General features: G+C 35.1%; 1 protein-coding gene across 1 annotated transcript in view; it reads right to left on the minus strand.

The window, feature by feature from the left end:
• The window catches only part of LOC145678566 (putative peptidoglycan muropeptide transporter SLC46), a 147,180-nt gene that overhangs the window by 69,883 nt on the left and 51,419 nt on the right, over window positions 1–25,878 (minus strand). The window contains exons 2-3 of the mRNA XM_081748868.1: window positions 5,129–5,230; window positions 1,391–1,528 (exon numbers count right to left, since the gene is read on the minus strand). Of these exons, the coding sequence (XP_081604994.1) occupies window positions 1,391–1,528; window positions 5,129–5,230 (240 nt within the window). The remainder of the gene's footprint in view (window positions 1–1,390; window positions 1,529–5,128; window positions 5,231–25,878) is intronic.

Below are 25,878 nucleotides of genomic sequence, written 5' to 3' on the forward strand. Positions count from 1 at the left end.
GTATCCTGAAAGTCCTGTTCTTTGAGGGTGTTTAGCACCGTCAACGATGCTTCTTGAATTCTCTTAAGTGTGTCGAACCGACGACCTTTCAACTTGCTTTTCAGTTTTGGGAATAGCGCGAAGTCACAGGGTGCCAAATCCGGCGAGTGCGGTGGGTGGGGTACAACCGCCATGTTGTTTTTTTGCGAAAAAGTTCCTGGTGAGCAAGGAGGTGTGACAGGGCGCATTGTCGTGATGCAGCAGCCAGTTCCCTTATCACCAAAGTTCGGGCTGTCGTCTCCGTACTTTTTCACGGAGCCATCGCAAAACGTCACAATAATACGTAGAATTCACTATTTGGTTTAATGGGACGAATTCTTTGTGCACAATCCCCTTGATATCAAAGAAAACGATGAGCATGTTCTTAACTTTGCTCTTCCCCTGTCTCGCCTTTTTTGGTCATGCTATGTTCCCCAAACACTTGTTGAATCATTGCAAAGGTCTCTGTAGCACTTTTCCCGAGATTCGCACAGAATTTGATACACACGCGCTGTTCTATTCTCGGATCCATTATAAAATCGCCACACACAGAGTATCATGAAAAGCACTGTGAAAACTCAACACATCAACCCAGTTGCATGAAACTGTGCACTCTCACTCGTCAGATATGCTAGTCTTGCCACCTATTGGTGCAAAGCTCTACTACTACTACTTTCCAGATCGCAGCACCAATCCCGAAAATTTTGGATAGCACCACGTATAGGCCATTTACTGCACTCTATATAGTATATAGGCACTACGAAAAGGATTGGATTGGATTGGTAATCGATTTGGACATGTATTTACAGCTGAGAATTTTGTTGTGAGTCATAGATAATTGTAATATATATTATGTACGTATTAGAGAAACTTAGAAAGAAGAAAAGTATATTTTGCAAGTCTTAGAATAAACGGTTAAAAGAAAGTCTCATCAAATATTGTGTGTAGCATTTTACTTTACAGGCAGAACTCATATGTGCACTAACATAAGAAAAAGTAACAAGTAGCAACTAGAAGCTTCCGAAATGACAGGTGTGGAGAAAAATTTGTTGGGAGAAACGTAAAACTGGTGGCGAAAAGCTGGGAATACTAAGAGAGAAAACAACAGTGTTGAATGGAATTGAGACCAGAGGAAAAACTTAGTTAGGAATTGTACTTACAGATATAGTATAGTTGTAGTATATGGAGGTTGCTTAGTTCGTGATAAATGACTTTCAAATGATAACAGAAAATCTATGATAATGATTTTGTTCTACAGTTGTTTTAAGGAAACGAAAACTGACGCTAAGTTTCCTTTGAACGAGAGTTAAAATGAGATAAGTTTCAGTCGTAAACAAAACATTAAATGAACACAATAAAATTGAATATTTACCGATATAGAACATCCATTCCACTCTGCTAAATGCAAAGAAGAAACAGGCAACTATTGAGCTCACGCAGGACATGATTCCTATGAGAGCATCATCAACTTTGTATATGTAGCTCAATACACCCACTGATAAAATAGTCCCTGAAAAATCAGAAATACAATTGTAAGTTTTTTTCATAAATAAAGTATTTAAAGTTTTGATTGTCTATTAGCAATGAAAATTAGATGAATCCTTTAATAAATAACGAATCGAACATTGAAACACATCGGAGAGTTTCTACTGATTTAGATAAGTATGTTTAAAGAATTATTCGTTGCAGGAAGAAAACAGTTCATAAATTCCCTACTTTATATTAGTCAGAAGTGCCAATCCTTTGATCTTATGGTCTATGGTATTCTGCTCTGTAAAATGTTCTCACCTATTCCCCAAAATCCAATAGCTGTTTCTAAATCTACCCGATAGTTTAGACTTCCAATGCCTTTATACAAAACACAATGATTAAATTATATTGTATAAGAAGTATTTAATTTTTATACTCGTACCATGTTTGGTCATTCATGATTTATATATGAGGCATTCTGATCAAAAGAGAATAAAGTCCTATTAATAAAGTTGTTTAAAAAAATCACAAAGTTAGTACGGAACACTTAAGTACATGGGAAAGTAATATTGTTTTTTTATCTTATAAGAGTTATTTACAATATCTGAACATGAAAGTCTTAAGCTCAAAAAGAGCTTTAGTTAGAGATTTTAAAATCGAAATATGTCTTAAATAAAAAAAAGAACTTAATCATCTTGTGCAATTAAACACGCCATATTCGAAAACTTTTATTTCCTCAACTCTAAAAAATTTTAATGGGGTACTTTAAATCATGACCACTCCTTGTGGCTTTCCCTTCATAGTTGAAAGTTATTTATACACTAAATAATACGAAACATAACTGAAGGCTAGATTTAAGGTAGATTATGACGGTACTAGAAACTTTCGCCTTTCAAAGATTTTACTTTAAGCAAACTTACATAGTATCTAGTTCAGAAGGTTGAATATTCCAATTTATGGCAACGATTTTGATACCCTTTCTAGCTTAAGAAATACGAAGACATTGGCGGTTGTTCTCATATGCTAGCCGTCTGTTAACTATTTCCCTGTATCTCAATCTGCATTGATAGAGATGGCATTGAAGCAGAGTTTAATCGAGTCTGTTTCATTGCTCTTGGTAAACTTTCTAAAGACCGTCTTGTTTGCCCTGCTGTCGACTGTACAACACTCGTTTTAACAACGGGAACCAACAAAAATCCATTGAGGGATGCATCAGGGGATTTCACAGGAACGACTGTAAAAGGAATCTCATTAATTCCGGATTCACGTGCCATACTTTCCATGTTTGTCACCTATGACTTCACCAGATGAGTGTATTAATTTTACTCTTTATCCAGTTTGGGTAGTGTAAGTTTGCCATCGTGGCATTAACCGCCAAATAACCACAAAACCATATTAAAAACTTTTCCACTTTCACGTGCCCGGCTAGAACGATCTCTGTATTCACGGAGACGGTAGAAGATGACCCTAGTTTTTTTTTTTTTTTTTAATTTTTTTAAAATCATATTCCGGTAGAACGTTATCCAAAATCATTGTAAACTTCCACCTATGTACTGCAGAACTGCATTCGTACAACTTTCGACAGTTCATCTTCCTCTCTCCATGATATGTAAAAGACGAAATATACGAAATTTAGCCTTTTACTTCTTCACTTGTCTTGGATTTCTCTGTAACTTTTTTTTTTGGGGGGGGGGGCATTCAGATGCAGAAAGCATATATGATGATTTTAAGACAAATTGCATTCAAATTATGCCTAATATTATAAATTTACAAACAAAATTAGGAGGCTCACATGAGCTTTGGGGGGCCCGGGTCCCCTCGGCCTCCTAGGATCGGCGCCCTTGCTTAAGTATATGTATAATAATGGAAACTCTATATATTGCAACATATAGTATTTATGAGTTAAGACTACTGATCATTCTTGCACTGTGGTTTTGTTGCGTGGTACTGAATAGTTCGTGAGGCGGTGTAGTTCAGAGTTGGGTGTGCGATAAGATAGATGTTGGTTGTGCATAATGGAAATGGGAATGGAAGATCTGATTTTCAACAACAATGGAATCTTCTAAATGACAATGTACCAGCACACACGACCAGACCTGTTGTGACTTACTTTGGTGATCATCAGAGAAAACTTCACACGTCCCTCAGCTTGCTCAATCCTCTGATTTGAATCTTATTGAAAATCTATTGTCAGTTTTCACAGCAGCAAGACAGACGCAGATTTCCTCCTCCACAATCGCTGACGCAATTGCGTGCTGTGATGCATGAAGAATGATCCATTGCTTCTTTGAGACCGTTTCCCGAGTAACTGTATTGAAGATGGTTCAACGCCGTATTAATCAGGTTTATTGACTTATTTCCATTGATAACAGTAAATGTACAGGGTCTACATAACTTCCTAAACAAACTAAAACTCAATACGTTTTAACTGTTATGATTGTGAACACAAAATTTTTAGATGATGAAGCGGAAGGTTTAAGGTTTTGCTCTGTTCACACTACTCAATGAATGTTGCAGTGGTAATCACTTGATCACGTGACTCAAGATGGTGTGAATACAAAAAAAGACACAGTGTGTGCTGTGGTTTGAGAAGTTAATATCAAGAAAGACACGATAAATGGTGACAGTTATCTGAACACGACACGATATTCTTTGTGCCAGAACCCGGCGGGAGCTCATGTGGTTCGGATTCCACGTTAATCAGTAGATCCACGTCTCATATAGCCTCGCTGCTGAACGGGACGATAAACTAAAATCAACTCAACTCTTTGTGCCAGAACTTGAGATGTTAGGTATGATCGATGACATCCACGTGCAACTAGATGATGCACAGGCGCATTTTCCCTTCAGGTTCGGCAGTTTCCTAAGAAACAATTTCGGGTGAGTTGGATTGGTCGAAGAGGACTCACAAATCTTGACATCTTGACCTGCAGTATCACCAGACTCAACACTTTCTGGTTACTGGGTGTAGGGACATGTAAAGACCGAGGTATATGCACAGACATCAGCTAATCTAGACAAAATGAAGGTTGAAATAAGGTCTGTGATTCTGAATATTCAGGACGCAATTCTCAGTTTCAGTAAAGACTTTAACAATGTTTGGACGTGAATGGTCCACAATCGAAAGTATGACGATGAACAGGAAGGAAATTTTGAAGCTCACTTTAAGTACACAAAAAAATTTGTGTTAATAAACTTAATAAAGTAATTCAATTACAGTTTGATTCCTGCGAAATTTTATGAACTCCCTGTTTATACATTTATTGATGTTCTTTGTCAGCAGTGAGGCTATATAGGACTAGGACATACAGTTTAAAGTGGAATATGAACTGTATTGAGTTTCATCGGAAATCGAGTGGAGTTGATTTTGAGTTTAACGTCCCTTTCAGCAGCGAAGCTATATGAGACGGGACCTTCTGATTAACGTGGAATCCGAACTACATGAGCTCCCGCCGAGAATCAAACCCGGGTCTCCCACGCCAAAGGCGTGTACACTAACTGCTTAGCCACGAAGGAGCTGTCATCAGAAATCGAATATATGTAAGTTCCTTCGTCGAATTTACGGAACTGATACTCCAGAATGACCTTAATAACAAATATTATAGTTACTAAGATATGTTGATCCAGTTGTATTACTTACCTACTAAACTAGTGACCATTTTATAAGTTGAGAATATGCTGTATTGAACTTCATTCCAGTTGAAGCGGAACCGAGTAAATAGATAAGCGACTGCCATCTCACCTGCAAAGACAATAAATAAATACATTACTTAATATCTATTAAGGGTAGCAAACTACAAGATATACACTGAAACTACTAAGTTTCCCTATCGCGAAAAGAACACCATCCCACATACAGCGGATCTGTATTGTAAGTAGACACTGTATTTACAACACAGCTAATCGGATATTTCACCTCTTACTTCCTTTTGAGCCAAAGTAACGTTCAACAAGTTTGCTTCATGTATTTTAGTTCTAAATAGCATTTTTTTTTTTTTTTTTTTTTTTTTTTGCGAAAATTTAGTAAGTCAAAATCTCTTTGATGGTTCATTACTCAGTAACCAAAGATCTCCACAGGAAAATATACATCAAGATCTACTGCTATGTTACAAATTACGTTTCTAGTTTTACGTCCTACGATTATGTTGTTTATGCTAAAGGAGATGGATGATTAATGAAAGCAAAAGATTATAAAGTTATTGGTGGAATGAATATGTAGGCTAATTAGAAACTGGAAGACTAAGGGGGAAAAACATGGACAGGATGTTGTCCACTCGCTTGGCTGCTAAAGGAACCAGGAATCGCTCTGAGTCACCATGCTCCCTACCGCTATGTTAACTTTGACGAAGATAAGGTGAGTTCATCTGAGGATATAGATACAGTGGCGTTCGCATAATTTCATTCAAAGGTGGTTCAAGTACTCAATCTCATATTCTTCCAGGACAAGCATGGCTTTTTGTTTATATATATCTTGTTCAACAGATGTTTTAAGTCCTAAAATCGCCTTTACGTACACCATTGCATAGATATAGGCCTATATCTTGTTCTTGTGATTCTTTTTATTTCTTTCGAGGCCGTGGTGGTTCAGTGGTAGACTGTTTATTTTCTAGTGCATGGGATCCTTGATTCGATCCCAGCTCGCGTCAATAGGGTGCGTGGGTTTTCTTGGGCTTTTCCCGTTTCCTCCCAATTTAGTCATTCCACCAATGCACTCATTTTTCATCATCACCATCTACTTTAAGCTTAACCAGCATAACCGTGGGACGTAAAAGTTTTCATTTCATTTAATTTTTTTCTTCTTTCTTTTTAAGAATAATCAAGTGAAGGATACACATATGGCGTCGTGTATGAAAAGACTTGAAATGGTATTTTATGTTACGGTATTAATTGACAACTATCTTATTACTCGATAGCAGAAACTTAGTGGGAAACGAAGAAGTTGATATTTATTGACAACCTAATGCTGTTGGGTAGGTGGCAAGAGTGGTCATTTTCGCGTTTATAAGTAAGATTTTCTCTTCTAGTTTTCCAGGGAAGAGAGTGCGTTATGTGGGGCAATTTTTTTCTACACTCTTTCATCTTGTAATTCTTAACAATATTTCTTTTCTTTCTATTTTCTAAGATACAAAGTGGCTAAAAATTAGCGTCAATTTGAGCTACTCCACTTTCAGAGCAGGTTTTAGCAAAGCATCAAAAAATAGTTTCTTTAGAACAGAGGGAAGAGGAAGAAAAGTTAAATCAAACGAGCGCGACCAGTCACGTGCCTTGCACAGCATGGTGACGAAAGGCGGTCAGTGCTGATGTTTTATGATGTACGAGATTCATTTGAAACTTCTTCAAAATACTTTCTTTCTTTCTTTCTTTTAAATTTTTATTTCACAAAATATATTTCAAAACCATTGTTATTTTTTTCTTCGGCACAAAGCAACACCACAATATTTAAAAAATCCGTATTCCTGGCAGCATATTTGATTACATGTTTGATGATATCCTATTATTTGAACGTTATAGATGCCTCCAAGCATTGACCCCTCCTTGAATCAAATATAATGGTACATAATAACACTGAAATAGCTGTTTTACATATATTAACTCAAAACATAAATAGAAAATACATACTTCAATAAGGAAATACAATTCAGGATATTAATTACATCCTGAAAAATGCAAACTATTATGGAGTAAACGCAATAAAATCCCTCGTTATAATCTACAAACATACAAATGATACATGAAATACAAGGGGACATGATTGCTCAGCGGTGGAACGCTTATGTCTGGTGCGAAGAGTCTCTGGTTAGATAGCAGGTCATGTGAGTTTGGTCGTGACCAAGGGTTTTCTCGTCTCTTTACGCATTCCCATTCCACTAATTACTTCATAATAATTCACTTTCATTAATCATCATCTGCTTTAGAAGCTTACAATTGTGACACAAGAAATAACGTACAATGCAGACTCTTTCGTGTTGCTTTTCGTACTCTGTGATAGAGATAGTTCAAAGTAACGCACATAGTCTTGGTTACAGCTGATTTGCAGTTTAACATCCCTTTCAGCACCGAGTCTATACGAGAAACGGGCATGTAGCTTACTCTACATCAGCTTCGAACCATATGAGCTCCGACCGGAAGCCGCGTTCGCTAACCGTATAGCCACCAGGAAGCTCACATACAAATATGTCACAAAATAAATTGATGATTATAATTAGAGTGCGAAATACCAGGGGGACAGAAGAGGCTTTTCCTCCTTCAATCCCATTGATGACCCCCAAAGGAACTGCCTTGAATGCTTGTTCCCCCCTTCAATCATGTTTAATGATAAAAATCTTAGTATATTGCCAAAATTCAGTTTTTTTTTTTTTTTTTTTGTCTTTTTGTCCTCGTATGTACTCTACGTTATTATAGTAACACACGTTTCGAAAAGATTAGGCAATACATAGTTAATTTCGTTATTGGTCATAAATTTGTTGATTTGATTATTTTCATGTTTAAAACGCTACTATTGTCAGATGACTATATGTGGAGAGAGAGGGCGTCATCATATGTCTCATTATTGAAGATATCTATGTCTGTTGGTCCTCATTGTATTCCTTTCCCCAATATCAGTAACCTGATTCCCACAATCGTTATTATACTCATTTATTCATGCATTTTTCTTCCATTTTTTTTTTCAAAGTAAAATGTGTTCGAATGCTAGGGGGCAGCGATCGCCCCTCTCGCCCTTCTATGCATGCTCTTGCCTATCTTTATGTGTTGTCCATGAGAAGAAAAAAATCTGGCCTTGTCTCGACTGTCGTCGTGAAAAGTTAAAAAAAAAATCGAGGCGAAACTAAAAACATGACACTTCTTGTCTCGGTTTCGAGAGAAGAATCGAGACGAGACGAGAAATTTCATGAGTCTCGTGGACAGCTCGAGTTCACTCAAGTCTTGGATTTCAATCAGAATTTTAGTGTTTTATAATTCACAGTTTAAAAACTATAAATTGATAAAGTGATTGTACGAACACAATGAAATGTAATCATCAACTTTAAAAGATATGCAAGTCATTGCAATATATACTTCAATAGTAAATATGGTTTCAATGTTGTTATATGACACCATACGTGAACCTCTCATGCCGTATGACGTATTCTGATAACCTCTAGACTAGGTGAAATTAAGATAAGGACAAAAATTTTGTAATCTTCATAAATTTATGAAAATAGAGAAGAAACTAGAAAAGAATTATCGAGAATCGAGACAAGATGAGAAAATCTCATTTCTGATCTCCTCTCGTCCCATGGGCAATACTAATTTATGTTATATATCATTAAGAATATTATATACTGTCATAATAAAAGGCTTAATGGGCGTATATTAAAACCCTTTCTCCTCGTCTCGTCTCGTCTCCTGACAACACTAAAATGTTAAAGCTCCATATGAATTGACTCTCCTAACAAGAAACACTGAACTAAAGATAATTGTTCTTCATCTATTATTTATTTATTAAGTTTTCAAAACAGAATATGATGAAACTCTTCAAGACTCTGTGGTGAAACCGAAAAGAAACACTTTGGATCCATAATTTCCAATGGATGCATGGAATACATTTTGGATCCATGTATTTTATTGATGAAGTTGGATGGCTGGACACTATGAACAAGAAGTCTTACTTGATTTCCTGTTTTAAGACAAGTTTCAGAAAATGAGCAAAGTAACCATAGTAATTGTACACACGATATTCTATATCAATAGTAGGTCTCACATACTGAGAGCGACCTCCAAAAGCGATTGCATTATTATAGAAGATGGCAGACTGAAATGACAACTTGTAATAACATTTTTTTATTATATTTTAATAATACACATTACGTACTTCACCTATTAATCAAGTTTTAGAGTTCCTTTAGTCAAACTTTTCACAGGGATTAATTAATAGCCTACTATTTCAAAATCAAGGTTAAAAGAATACCATAGAGCAGTATTTCAACAAGGATGTATATACAAAAGTATTTTGAATCAACAAATAATAATAATAATAATAATAATAATAATAATAATAATAATAATAATAATAATAATAATAATAATAATAATAATAATAATAATAATAATAATAAACGATTCCTTTATTGATTAGGAGGCAAAGATTTGATTTCCCACTGAGATTCGGATCTCACGTTAAACTGTAGGTCTTATCTTATATAGCCGCTGTGCTGAACAGGGACCCAAAACTGCAGACAAAGAAATAAGTGAAACAGAGAATGAGGACATAATCGCTAAATGGTAGAGTACCCAGCTCTGGTGTTATGAGTTCTTGGTTCGATTTCAGGTTATATGAGTTTGTGGTGGACAACATCGTGTCCGTGTGGTTTTTCGAGGTTCTTCCGTTTCCTCGGATATTATTATTCAGCCAATTCGTTCATAATCATTCACTAACATTTATCATCTGTCTTTTTTAGCATCAAGAGCATAACAGATTTGATTTCTTATCAAATCAAGAGCACAAAACAATGAAAAAATTCAACATGATGTCTGAAATTAAGCTACTTCCAATTTATGTTATTATTTTAATACCTCAGAAGACGGAATAATAACTGTCTGACATACACTGTGCTTCAATGACTTGTTTTATATGGACCAAGAAGAGATTACAATAACAATATTCCCTACATCCGCTTTGAAGAAATATACAAGGCACACTCATGTCCAAAATTATTGTCGCATATCTATAAATTGTCTTCTCGTAAGAATATAATTTGATAATGATTTTGCAGAGTACTTTTAATACTGATACTATGTGTATAATCGGGAAATGTATATTTGCGGTAAATTTGATATGAAAAGAATTATAAATACGAAAATTATAATGAGTAAAATAAAATGTTGCTAAATGGACAAGAAAATTTTATTTTTGTTTTATTGTTCTTGTTTACTACTATTTTGACATGAAATTTTCCACATATATATATATATATATATATATATATATATATATATATATATATATATATATATATATATATATATATATATATATATATATATATATATATATCTTTGCCGATTATACACATTCTAACATTATAGGAAATATCGAGCGAATTCGTTATCAAATTATATTCCTACAACAACATATTTATAGACATGAGACAATAATTTTGTACATGAGTGTACATGTATTATACTCATCGAATTGCGAACGTTGTGATATGAACATTAAACGTATGGCATTGTGTTCTGTTCATTTTCCAACTGACTGTTTAAATGAGTTAGACGAAGGTGTTCTGTAGGAGCTTACATGAGAAGAAACAACAGAACATTTTAGCTCGAATGCACTTAACCCTTGAAACTTCCGATGCGCCATAACAGGCACGTAGCCAAGGGGGGGGTCCGGGGGGTCCGGACCCCCCCCCCTTCGAGACCAGAAGTGAAAAAATTTAGGGAAGGATAAAACAAAATGAAATGAGAAAAAAAGGATCAGCGTTAAAAATAAACTACGGGAAGCTTTTGGTTACTCTTTCTTATGAGAAAATTTGCATTATTTGCAATATATGGTTGCGAGGTGAGCGATATATACTGGAAGAGTCAGGAAATTTGAAATTTCTAGAAAAGTTGCGGAATTCTCAGAATTTCTGCTACTAGTCAGGGAGATTTCAATCTTCCGAAAGCATATGCCGTTGTGTAACAACGTGGACATATTTTATCATAATTTTTCGTCATCGCATCCTTGCAATATCAAACATGTTATTTCAAATACAATTTTCTACTGCTTTTTAACCTGCCATTTGAAACAGACAGTAGTTGACGGAAAAATAAAAACAAAAATATATGTGGAAAGAAAGTTCTGTTAACATTTGATTCAACAGAAAAAGGAACGCAGATATTGCAAAACATTTTACAAGACATTATTGAGTATGTAGTTTTTATAATAGTGAATATGTGCTTTTTATAATTAGTGAGGTCATAATGAAAGGAAACTTGTTATATTTGAATAAACAGAGGAAGGATGTAAAATACGTTTTTTTCAATACGTTTTTTTTTTTTACTCGAGATTTCTTTATAGTTTATTAAAATACTTACCAACATATCCTCACAAACCAATAAATGTTGATAGTAAAGTAGTTTAGATTGATCGAGCTCCTGGGCCTTCAGAATTTTGTCTCCCCCCCCGTTACGAAATCCTGGCTAAACGAACTAATATATGTTCTAGTAAAATTGTTTAGAATGATCGAGCCCCTGGTGTGATGACCACAGTATTTCATGTCACGGACCCCCCCTTCCTTCAGGCCTGGCTACGTGCCTGGCCATAATGCAGAAGATTGAGTTTGAATTTCTGTGTTTTACATCGTTATGGGATACACAGGTTAAGAAAGATATGACCTCTTATTAATGGTTAATGTTGGTTCCGAACTGCGACCGGGCTATAGTGAAATCATCACTGCTCACAAAAAGGACAAGTAAATCGCTTCCTTAAACTAAAATCATTATTTCAACAAACGGAATGAAATATAAAGGATGTTAAAAAAGGACTGAAAATGTTTTCCTTTTTACATAACAATAGCAAACTTTCAACTTGGTGTACATTACAAGTTAAAATCGTGCTTAATAAAAAGATTAATTATTTAAAACTAACATTACAAAAAAAGTTTGTTCACCAATCAGTATGTGGTTACACTGTTCAAATCTAAATGTGATTACGACGTTTGTCCTAGAAACAATACAGTATTTAAATTGCAATTAAATAGTTATAATAGTTTTAAATCGGCAAGAAAAAAACTTTCATGCTCGTGATATCTATTGGCATCAGAGAGGCTAACAGCATGACTATTTACTTTTAGGAATTAGCATAAGCATAGACTGACATATTTCCCTTTTATAATTAGAATTATTGATGAACAGTTTTGACAGGGGCGGATCCAGGGGGCGATCGGGGCAATCGCCCCCCCCCCAGAAGAGTAAAACTTTCTTATTTTTTATATATAAAGAAAACCCATTCCAAAGTTTGGAGCCCTTAAAAGTAACAGTATGACAACCCACCGCCCTCCCCAGAAGTCGGTCCTGGATTCGCCCCTGAGTTTTGTTATATTAAATTTTAGGTGAAAATATACACACTGTGATAACCTGTTAAACAAAATGTCTTATAAGTGCCTCTACCACTCTGTTCCTACACTTTTTTTTTTTTTTTTTGACAGTCATACAATGACTAGGGTTATTCACCTCTAGTGCTTCACCTCCGGTTCAGTCCAAGATCATGTAAGATTGAGGTAGAAACCATTGCGGATTTTCTCACGTTAATGATCCATCTACTTCAGACTAAAAACCACAATACTCGGACGCTAAATTCATTATAAAAAGGAAATTTGCGATTACATTTTTGCATGTTTAGGATTCATTTTTGCTTTGTGACATTAAGTCGACAAATATCCTTCTTCAGTTGAAAAAAAGAAAGAAAAGAAAAAAAGGTTGTTAGTCGTTTTCGTAAAGTAGACGTCACACTTCACAAAAAGTCAAGTCTTACGGTGCCAAATCTCATGACCTCGGTGTCGATTCTGTGAATTGTCTTCGCAAAATGGTCATGTAAGTTATCACAATAACTACGTTATCTTATTCTTTGTATTCTTTTCTTTTCTATTTTCTTTTGAGTTTAACGTCCCACAATTATGTACCGAGGTTAAAGAGGCCAAACATAATGAGATACATGATAATAGTCCGAATGACAAAAGTAAGAGAAAATGAGAGAACATCTAGAAAACCTACGCACATGGTGTTTCTTCATCACGAAGCTCACTCGGCGGTAGACGGGATGGAACTAGTTAACCCATGTGCCTTATGTGAGAGCTCCACCACTGAGCTACATTGCCCCCTTATTGTTCGCATGGCGACGTATAAATGATAACTGCTATATGAGAACTTAATGTTTCAGCCATTTCTGCTGGTCTAGTGTCTAGCGCGCGTCCCTCTGATCGCAGGTTCGATTTTCTGTCGAAAAACACCGAACGCGTTACGTGGTTCGAATTTAATCTTAAACTGTAAAGTTCACATCTTGTTGAACTAAACTTTTTTTTAAAAAAAATCCAGCACTACCGAAGCAAGAGCAAGAACGTATTTAAAATCTTGTACTCTTATTAGGGCACGCTCTCTAAACTTTTTCTTATACACTACTTTGGAATTTAAGGTGATATTAACTAGTAGGCTAATGGAGACATGCTAAATCTGGTGTGAAATTCGTATTTCATTTTGATTTCCAGGGACTGCAAATAGGGAATAAGTACTAAAAATAGGGAATAAGTACTAAAAATAGTAACTACGCTGTTATCACTTAGAGCGTAGTACTGTGGAGATGGTGTTAAATGATCTACACTCTACAGTCATGATCACACTAACCATTTCCTTTTGGTGTGAACAGTCATCGTTTTCAATAGTCCAGTAACGGTTATAAATACTTACGCCATATTTGTTTTCTTATGGGGAACTACTCGCATTTTCTGTTTTCTTGGAAAAAACTGGAATTAGTTTATTTTAGGACTGGCCAAAATTTTCCGGAAAATTCATTTTCCGGAATCGGAAATTTCACTTTCCCGAAATATTCGAAATCCGAAATTTTCCTGAATTCCGGAATTTTTCCGAATTTCGAAATTTTTCCGATCTTACTTTCCGGATAGCGGAAAGTAAAATTTCCGGAATTGGCTATCCGTAAATAATCAAATTTATTTTGAATTTTAAAAAATGGACATTTAACTATAAACTTGAAAGAAAAATCAGTAATATCACACGATTAAAATATCAGTTCTTTTAGAAGAAAACATAACAATAATTCCCTGTGTGAATCAATGGGTGAAAAGTAAAGATGATGCAGGTCGTTAACTGCAATACTGTTTTCCATCTCTTTCCTATTTCATTTCTATCTCTTCTCTTATTGCATCCATTACCTGACTCAAAATTAAATTGAGTTGCAGTCTTATCCTAATTGTTCGAATCTTTTCATCATCCAACTGTGGCAAAACTAAAATGATTTACATTTTTTTTTACTAGTATTGTTCTTCATGTCTGGTATCGATTCTCGTCTCGGAAACAAGAATCAAGACGGAAAATATCTTTCTAAATTCGAGGTGAGATGAGAAATTTCTCGAGTCTCGTGTGCAACACTGGTTCACGTTCACCCAAGTCTTAAGGAAATGAAATAGGGTAATAAGTAATGGAAGCTTGGACATAACACATCCATCGCTTCTTAAAAAAAAAAAAAAAAAAAAAAAAAGTGTGAGTTATGTGTGAGTACCCAAGTCTTAAGTATCAAATATTGTTTTAGCGTTACATGATTTATAGTGTTTATTAGAAGTGATTGTAATAAACAGCATTTATCAACTTTTAAAGATACGCAAAGTCATTAAAACAATATACCCCAATAGTTCATATGGTTTAACAGTTATTATATCATATCAAATGTAGACATCATGTGCCACTGAAGGATTCTGATAACTTGTAGATAAAATTTTAAAATATGAGGGCATAAATTTTATACATAAATTTACAAAACAAGACATGAAACAATTAAAGACGAGACGAGGAAAGCTTTTCGAGAATCGAGAGGAGATAAGGAAGAATTCTTTGATAATCGATAAGATGAGATGATTTTAGTTTAGCGTCCCGTTCAGCAGCGAGGCTATAGGAGACGTAGACCTACTGATTAACGTGGAATCCGAACCACATGAGCTCCCGCCGGGAATCGAACCCGGGTCTCCCATGCCAAAGGCGCGTACGCTAACCGATTAGCCACGAGGGAGCTCTGATAATCGAGACGAGACGAGACTTCTGCAAAAGAATAAGAAACGAGAACGTGACGACCAAACCTTATTTATAGAGTTGTCTCGTTTCGTGGGCAAGACTTTTCCACGTTTAGACAGTATGTTTGGTATGCTTGTAACAATATTGGAAGGGCTCATGGATGGCTCACTGGGTTATCTAGATCATTTGAATCGCGACTTTTTTCCGGATCATATGGGTCTCACTTCTCAGACACAGTCTGATCCAGTGTTCGGGACAGACCCGGAATCCAAGACAGATTCGGCGACCCGGACAAACGTGCCGTCCCGGAAGCAGACGAAATATTTGTACTGCATTGTTACTACAGAATCATATACGTAGTTGATTTGTGATGTACATTGTTTGACCTTAAACATTCAAGTGTTTGACTCCCTATGTAACATTTCATAATCAAGATACCGTCTCTTGAGTATTTGAAATATTATTTCATGTTTATTCGTCTCTCCATACTGAAAAATAATAGTGATTTTTAAATATACAAGTAGACTATACAAAAATATTTAACAAAATACTGTTTGGGCTCGGCAGCAAGTTTTATATTCTAAACAACAAGTTCTACAGGTTCACTGAATTAAACTTTCCCGACTGCCCATAAATAAAAACATAGACTATAGACTATCTTTTCTGTGATTCTCACGCGTTTATATTTCAATAAGCCTTGTAGTTGTATTTCAGTGGAATTTCTTGACGCGCAATAAGCGAGAAATAAAATTATAAATTTAGTGAGAGGACAGAGGGAGAGAGAGAGAGAATCGAGCTTGTTAGAATTATATTAGCCGACTCACGCCTGACGATGTTTCATCTTTGGGTTTGTCCGGGTTACTGGTCATGGGTCTAACTACCTCTTAGTGTCCCAGGACACGGGTCACGAAGTTCTTGTCTCATTCCAGCATTGGTTTACAAAGCTCTTCATTCTCACATAGGACCTTAGTCATTCGTTGGTTGGAGTTTAAAATATAAAATTAGATTATCGACGCACAGTGACAATTGAGTGGCAAGTTTTGCTATCTGCCTTCCGTGTCTTCGAAGTTTGGAGATCTGTCACCGTAAGTCTCCACTATCTCACTTTATTCTTCATAACGACAATGTATGACCACACACAGCAGCCACGAAAACTTTTGAGTTTCCTACAGGAAAGTGTTGTACATTCTTCCGCACCCGCTTATTCTCTTGATTTAACTCCGTGTGACTTGGCCTTCTTCCCGAAAAGCTTTGAGAACGTTACTTTCAAACAAGTGATGAGGCTGTCGCAGTGTATAATAATTAGGGCAACCATAAAGCATAAAAAGCAGTAAAAGCATAATGGAATTTTTTCGCCTATGGTTGGTACCATATTTGTGACTTTGAGCACTTTACATATCCAAATTTGCTAATCTTATAAAGCATAATTTACAGAAATAAAGCATTAAGCATAATGCTTAATCTTTTTATTCCGGAAATTTGTGCATGTGTATAATTAAAAAAAAATTGTTAATATATTTTGTGGCAAAAAAAAAAAGATCAACAAAGGCTATTATCAATGCCGCAAACAATGGAAATCAACTGACAATTCCCTTTACGCGTAACAATGGAAAATTCGAATTTCTCCCCTCCGCTCCTTCCGCTCAGAAGGATTTTTTCCCTCACTTTGTGTTAAAAGGCAGGCAAGACTGGTTGTGCTTATTCCAATATGCCAAAATCAAGAGTATATACAATCTCAGAGAGTAAGAGAATTCCAAACTGAACATTTCAAAATAGACGGCGATAATCTATTTTGTACTTTTTGTTCTGTGAGAAGTCTACTATGCTGGTACATGTTTCTTCTTCGAAACTGATTAATGAGGTAGTATCTTGTATTGATGTAATTTTTAGTGGGAAAAATTAATAGTTTCATATACATTTTAATGGTAGCGCAATAGAAACGAGTAAAATAAAACAATAGAAATGGGAAAAATGAAGTATAATTCAAGGAACAGCGTATTAAGGCATAATTTAGGAGAAAAAACAATAAAGCATAATGTAAGGAAAAATAAAGCATAATATACAGCTGTATAAAGCATAAAGTTGGTTGCCCTAATAATAATGAATATTAAAAAAAATCCATTCTTTTTTGGAAAAAAAAATTGACTAATAGTTCTTAAGAAGGTAAAAGTGTATTAATCCTTGTGGGAACCATTTTGAGAAATTGTAGAAGAGTATCAAGAGACTTTCAAAGAGTATCTAAAGGTTTTTGGCATGTCCCTAGTTATTAAACAAGTACTTTACCAAACTAAATGAAAATAACATAAAGTACATTAATTAAAAATATCTATCTGATTGCATATTCATTTAAGCTCCTTGCTGCATCAAGAAGAGTCATGTTGTCCAGAGACGTTGTGTGGAAACATTGACAGGTCATTCTAAAGGTCATATGAACTCAAATTTCTTCTATCATAAATTCCCTTACTTACGTTTTTTTTTTTTTTTTTAATCAACTGACCATAAAGCTTTCATTATTATAAACATTTCTTCGACACATGCATTGATGACAGGTATAGCGAGAATAGTGCCGTAACTTGTAAGAAGCTAGGGGCAACTGTCTTCCCATTTGGGCTCCCTGCAGTTCCAGGGCACCCACTTCAAGATAACACTTTTTCTTACTTCTTACAATACGATACGATCATGAGTGTATGAATCAAACATGGAAAAACAAAACAAAAACTCTTAAAGAAGTAAAATGTGATATGGACCCGTCAATAAAATGCCAACTATTAGGACCTTGTGTCAAATATGATTCCCTCAATTTAACTGTGGGAACATGGAATGTCCAAGTATACAATTTCCGAAAGAACTTACAACAATTTAAAATGATACTGCTATCCCATAATCTGGACAAAATATATTTCTATAAGATGAAGTACAAATGTAATCTGAGTCTTACGTCAATGAAACGCCAATTGGAGTCCTAAAAAGTAATAAAAATCTTTATTATTAATGTTTCAAAATGTTGGGAGACCAAATTTCATACTTTTGTAGAGGGCTGAAATATTAATACTACCCTCTGATGAAAAATTCCAAATCATTACTGAAAATAGTATTGAAGCTATGGAGCCAATTGACAATACAGGCACAACAATGCAAATAATTTCAACCTAGCCTTTGGTCACAATAAAATATATTCCTTGTAAATAACTATCAATAACTAAGTACAGCATATGCCTATATTATAAGTCATAAATGTCCATGCTTTCTTAACTTATTAGACATCAAGTCGTCTTTTTATGGCATCCTTAACTAGTCTTCCATTCATTCATTCATTTTTTTTTTTTTTTATTTCTTGGTAAAGTTCTCATCGTTATGCGTTATTACGAAGAATTGATAGTTCTTTCAAGCTTGCTACATGTACACACACGTCCAAAATTATTGTCGCATATCTATAACCGTCTTCTTGTAAGAATATAATTTGATAATGATTTTGCAGGGTACTTTTAGTACTGATACCAGTGGCGTATTTAGGGGGGGCTTCCGGGCTTAAGCCCCCCCCGAAATCTTACTTACTATAGTAAAGTATATGAAATATCTTGCAGAATTTTCACATTTTCAGGCAAAGCCCTCCCCGAAAGTTAGCAAAGCCCCCCCCGAAAGAAAATCGTAAATACGCCACTGACTGATACTATGTGTATAATCGGGAAATGTATATTTTTGGTAATTTTCATTGGAAAAGAATAAACATAGGCTACGACAATTAGAATGAATAAAACAAAATGTTACTAAATGGACAAGAAAGTTTTATTTTCGTTTTACTGTTCTTATTTACTGCTCTTTTGACATGAAATTTGCCACATACATATCTTTGCCGATTATACACATACTAACATTGTAAGAAATACCGGGCGAATTCATTATCAAATTATATTCCCAGAGCAACATATTTATCGACATACGATAATAATTTTGGGCATGAGTGTACGTATGAAAAATCAAAGAAAAAATGTGTGAAAGAAACCCGTTTGGTACTTTGTTACTTCATGTTTATGAAAAGAAAAAAACGGTGTTAGAAAAAAAAATCATGCGTTGCACGTAACTGCAAAGTCGTAAGATTCTTTCCGCGTATTGTCATGTTACACACCAGAATGACCGCGTTTGGAATGTTGACAGCGGAGTCCAATCAACTCTGCAACGTACTGTGACCTTGAGTGGCGCGAGCCACACACACTTCTAATCTGCATGCTAGCGAGCGACATAACGTATGTATATGTATACTATTCATATACATGTAGATATGATGTGGCTGGCTGAGGTAACGAGGAACGTGTTTTTATAACCCCCTCAAATTACTAAAGCCATTATGAACAAGTACTCTACGTAGAAGTACAGGGTGTTACCTTCCACTTATGTAATAATAATAATAATAATAATAATAATAATAATAATAATAATAATAATAATAATAATAATAATAATAATAATAATAATAATATACATACATACATACATCCTATATAACTTCTAGAGCAACGATGGCTAAGTGATAAAGTATTAATATTTTTAGTGATGGGTTTCGATTTGAGTGGTTCCAAACTTTTGTGGACTAACGAAACTCTTTTCTGAAGCCCGCACCATATCGCTATACACTTGCTGTTACGAAGATTATCCATAAAATAAAGACTGTTTAGTTATAGGTACAAAATGCACAAAATTTATTGGACAAAAATCTGATACCTCAATCTTCCTTCACTTCTCTACATAATCGCCATCTTCATTTGAATATTTGTCGTATATGATCACGAGCTTCAGAATTACCATATTATATTCTTCTGCCGCCAGTTAAGTAAATCAGGTGGTCACTGCATTCAAAGAAAAGACTCGGCATTGACATTCTTGACACGATATTTCACAGATGGGCCTCCTTTCTTGATCAAATTGTGTCTGAAGATGAAACCTGGGTGTGACACTTCACTCCAGAGAGCAAGCGCCAATCACTTGAGTGGCATCGTCTCTCATCATCTAAAAAGCCGGAAAAACTCAGTCTCTCTTAACACAGAAGGCCATGGCAACCGTTTTTTTTTTGGGGGGGGGGATCGTCAAGATGTTCTTTTGGTGTATTTTGTCCTAGCGATTTCCACCTTTTCCCTAAGCTGAAAGAGATTTTGGGCGGTAAACGTTTTGGAAGTGATGAAGAGTTGGGGAATGCAGTGACCACCAGGCTTAATGAACTGGCGGCAGAAGAGTATAACATGGGAATTCTGAAGCTCATGAATAAAACGAGAAATGTTTAAATGAAGGTGATGATTATGTAGAGAAGTGATGGAAGCTTCAGCTACGTAACAGAATCGTTTCTTCCAATAATATTTTGTTTCTCATTTTGTATAAATAAACGATCTTTATTTCTGGATGACCCTCGTAATAATAATATAAACGGTAACAATGACAATCTATATATTTCTATAAAGTAGAAACTCTATGTAGTACTGGGCATTGTTACTACCGCTTGGAGCCGTTGATTGGAACAGTTTGTCACAAAATTGATAATAACTAATTATAGATGATTCATGATTTTTAAATTGTAAAATTTCGCGGCACCTGTAATGTGTCGCGACATACCGATTGAAAACCAACTTTATAGGGGATATTTGCCAAGAATTTATATAGGCTTACAGGTAATAATCAAATTACCCTTTCCCTACTCTTTCGTGGAGGGATTAGCTACAGTAAATTCGTATAAGTAAATGCATGCAATATTTGTAATTTAGAATAAAATATTCTTCGTACACAACATTTTCTGGTTTTATGTTGAAGGATTTGAATAAAATTCCCCATCACCCTTTTCTATTTCCTGTTATACTTAGTTTATCCTCTGTCGTTTTGAGATTCAGTTTTCAACATTCGTGCAAATTGGAATATTCGTATTCTGCATATCCAAAAGGATAGAAATGGCGAATGAACCTTTAGGAGGAAGAGAAGTCTGTTTGTAGGATCTTGAATATAGAGTTCAGTTGAGAGTACTGTATGGGTCAGAAACATGGACAATACGCAAAAAATTATGAAAAACGACTGGAGCATTCGAAATGTGGGTGCGAAGAAGAATGGAAAGAATTAGTTGGGTCGAGCGGAAAGCGAATGAGATGGTGTTAGAAATGGTGACTTAGAAAATAACTGTTTTAGATATTATTAAGAAAAGGAAGAGAAACTGGTTGGGACATTGGCTAAGAAAGAACTGTATCTTGAAGGACATACGAGAGGGTGTGGTGGCAAGAAAGAGAGAGAGAGTGGGGCGAATGAGGCTACAATTGATGAACGATATCAAAACAGAAAAATCGTACGTGAAGACATAGAAGTTAGCGGAAGATTGCAGAGCATGGAAGCTCTTCAGTTGCGGCAAGTGACGAGCCAATAATGGCAGAATACCTATGATGATGGTTACCATTTAATGGAAAATAAAATGTCTAAGGATGAGACATGTTGATAGATCGTATTGAGCTGAACAAAAGATGATACGCGTGAGTGTAAAAGCTCATGCATAGTTTTCGAGAAAATGAAAAAAATAATGTACACTCATGTCCAAAATTATTGTCGTATGTCTATAACTATGTTGTTGTAGGAATATAATTTTTAATAACGAATTCGCCCGGTATTTTTTATAATGTTAGTATGTGTATAATAATCGGCAAAGACATGTATGTGGCAAATTTCATGTCAAAAGAGCAGTAAATAAGAATAATAAAAGAAAAATAAAACTTTCTTGTCCATTTAGCAACATTTTGTTCGTATTTATAATTCTTTTCCTATGAAATTTACCACAAATATACATTTCCCGACTATATACGTAGTATCAGTATTAAAAGTACCCTGTAAAATCATTATCAAATTATATTCTTACAAGAAGAAATTTATAGATATGTGACAATCATTTCGGACATGACTGTACAAAACTGAAAGTTGCTGCTATACAAAAAACATGCCATTTCTTAAGGTGAAACTGATAGTCAAACATATGTTACCCTCATTAAGTTCTTTATTACGATACTAGCAAGAGCACAATACATGTACGGTTAATGTGATATAGCAGTAAATTACCGTTAACTATTAAATCTTAATTTCGGTTTAATTAAAATATTGTTCAGAGATAAGATATATCATTCGATAGATCATATTAAGCTGAACAAAATAGCATGTTTGTGGCTAAATTGTCATGAGTAGTTTTTGAGAAGTAGTCTAACCTCAGCACTTACTTGTTAGCGGTTTGATTCCATCAAGGTTGGTGTAAAGAGACAAGTTTTGCCGATAGATGTCACTACAGTCTTCGTATCTCTCTCATGTATTTTTTACCTTTCAGGAAAATTCACGATTTTTCTTACAAATTTTAACCTAGAGACTTCAAATTTTTAGAGAAGGAACTTCATAATCTATCGAAGGCAACAATCCGTGCCGATTTTTTATTTAGAATTTTCTTCATTGTTGAAATATTTCCATTGTTAAAAAGGTTTGAATATCCACTTCAACAATCAAGCCATTTCAACAATGAAGAAAATTCTAAATTAAAAATCGGCACGGATTGTTGCCTTCGATAGGTTATGAAGTTCCTTCTCTAAAAGTTTGAAGTCCGCAGTTGAAATTTGTAAGAGAAATTGTGAATTTTCGTGAAAGGTAAAAAAATACATTAGAGAGATACGAAGACTGTAGTGACATCTATCTGCAAAACTTGTCCCTTTAAATCAACCTTAATGTTCTTGGCCAAGATCAGGCGCACACTCAAAAATTTTTGTTCGAACGGGATCCAAGCTTTGAGGGGAGAGACCCAATACTACAAGCCACTACGACTATGTAGTATTGAACAGGTACTATTCTGCACCCGAAAAGACGATAAGTAATTGTAAAATACTTCCACTTATATTTTCAGAAAAAAAAATGATAGAACTAGATTGTTTTTACAAAAGAAAGAGTACAAGATGAAGTGTAAGATCAAATTTTCATGCTACTTCAATCATTTCTCTGTTAAACAAGTATAGTTTAATTAAGAAAGTGTACAAATCTACATTGAGTTAGCAAGTTTTGGGGGGTCCGGACCCAGTGGCTCCCTGTGGGTATGCCCCTGGCCGAATTAATCGCTCAAGTTGTCTAATGCAAAAACATAATTAAAAAATTCACTTTCGTTCAAAAGGTATCAAGTGGAGTAACAAGCGCACATACGTAGGTACTAACATTACAATCCTATAAAATGCACTAATGTAATCCAAATAAAAAGAAAAGAAACCTTGAGCTGGCATGTTGCAATCGCGTATTTTATCTTTTTATTCTGGGTTTTTTCTTAGGACTAATGTAGACATGAAAAAAGAACGTTTTCACCATGACATTGGAACTTCATTGGAAAATACCAAGGTCAGGAAACACATCAATGGCTTGTAATTTATATTTGGTAAACGATTTATGATGACAGAGTGTCATCATCAAAAAACAATGAGCGTTCACTTCTTGAAACTTGAATTTAAATGTAAATGAAGCATAGCTTGTTGCTTTTCTGATTAATAAATTAATAAATAAAACTAATAAATAATAAATAAGTGAATAAATAAAAAATAATATTCCTGTATGACGTTTTCCATCAGCATTCCTAATGGGTAACGGAATCCTCTGGTCTTATAGTACTTGAAGGGTTTGGGCGGTTAGGCGGAATTTAGTTGACTGATTTTAGGTCAACATATTGAAGTTCATCTCCGTCGCTTCTGGTTTTCTAGATCGGAGTTTGTTACCTCTTAATACAAGTATCATTTCAATAGCCTCATCATCCTAGGTCAACATTGACTACTCTGTGCCCCACCAAGTATCGAACTTGAGGCCATAGAGCATGAAATTGTTCTCTTACTATTAGGCTACATTTAAATTTAACTGCCTTGCCATTTAAAACTTGAAAATTTCTTCTTCGATTATTGTCCATTTAAAGCTTTAAAATTCTTCTGTTTCTTCGATTATTCACGAGTAAATGATAATCCTGGATTCTTTTCAAGTGTTTGTGTAAGTTAGTGAGAAAAAAAATGTTTTAGTTAGAAAAACTGATATCTTTACCAAAGCGAACTAACGAAAATGCATCAGGTTGCGCTTTTATCTCACGTATAACCTGCACCACAACCTTATGATTAAGAATAATTTGGTTCTAGCACTTTAGCCTACGTCTGTCAACATAGCCGAGACGATATCGCAGTTTCAATCGTTCGTAATATACTGATGCAAGCAACAAAAACTACTGTGAACTAATAAAACGGAAATCCAAGTAGTTGCTATTTTCGATATGAAAATGAAGAAAAATGGCGATTCTCTTACAAGGTACATTCGCAAAGTGTCCCCTCGGGATTCGTGTCAAATTGATTCAAATTCAAAGTTCTCCGCGGCCCAATACGTATTGTACTAATTTTAGCGGCCCATACGGGTAATTTGCATATTTATGGGCCTTCATATATCCGGAATTTAGTCAACCACTACTATAAAGCTGTCACAAAATTGCTTTTAGTTTCTTTAGATATAATTGGACATGGGTGTGGGTATTAAAAACATATAGGATCAACTACTGCTTTTCTGACATATGTTACCCATCCTGGCCGCCATCTTGGATCCGCCATATTGGATTCAACTTTCGGTTTTTCAAATGGGAATAGCTGCATGTGATACATCAAATTCATATAAAAGTCTCTCGGAAATTCATTGGTGTGGTTAATTTTAACGTAGTTTGTACCCTTTGCAAGGTATTGCATATTAAATATCAGGCACTTCACGAATGTTAAAAAAATAGAAAATTGTGCAGTTCCCTGTGTGTATATGTAATCTTTCAAAACGATTTATTGTTGAAATATTTCCTGAACGTAAATACATACAGACACACAGACATAAATACGGAAATGGTAGGTCTTCACCCAAATCTGGTCGTATCTTCATTTACATTAGGCATTTTGACCGTAATGGAATACTTCCTTGTTATGGATAACATGAAAGTAATAACAATCACTCACAGAAATGTAATAAGATTATAACACCTGTGTTGTAAAGAGTTTGTTTATACCTACAGTCAGTGGCGAATTTGCGATTTTGTTTCGGGGGCTTTGCTAACTTTATTTCTGGAAATGTGAAAATTCTGCAAGATATTTAATTTACTTTAAGATAGTAAATAAAATTTTGTGGGCGGCTTAAGCTCGGTAGCTCCCTCTTCAATACGCCACTGCCTACAGTTTTTTGCAGTTAGAAATTGTTTTGATTTGTCAACATCGTTACCGTAACTGATATTACTCTAAAATGTCTATTCGCGAAGTGTCTGGAAGGATTTCATATGCAATATCTTCCAAACGGTACAAGCTACGGTAAAATTAACTACACCAATGAATTTCCGAGAAAATTCTACATGAATTTGATGAATCACTTGCACCTATTCCTGTTTGAAAAACCGAAAGTTAAATCCAATATGGCGGATCCAAGATGGCGGCCGGGGTGAGTAACATGTTTCAGAGAATCTGTACTTGATGCAATTTGTTTTGCATATACCCACATTCATGTCCATTTATATGTAACAAAACTAAAAGCAGTTTGTGTCCGAGCGTTATAGTAGTGTATGAATTCCAGATATATGAAGGCCCATAAATATGCAAA

Source organism: Thermobia domestica, chromosome 2 (genome assembly GCF_964235325.1).
Source record: "Thermobia domestica chromosome 2, izTheDome1.hap1.1, whole genome shotgun sequence".
NCBI classification, from domain to species: Eukaryota; Metazoa; Arthropoda; class Insecta; order Zygentoma; family Lepismatidae; genus Thermobia; species Thermobia domestica.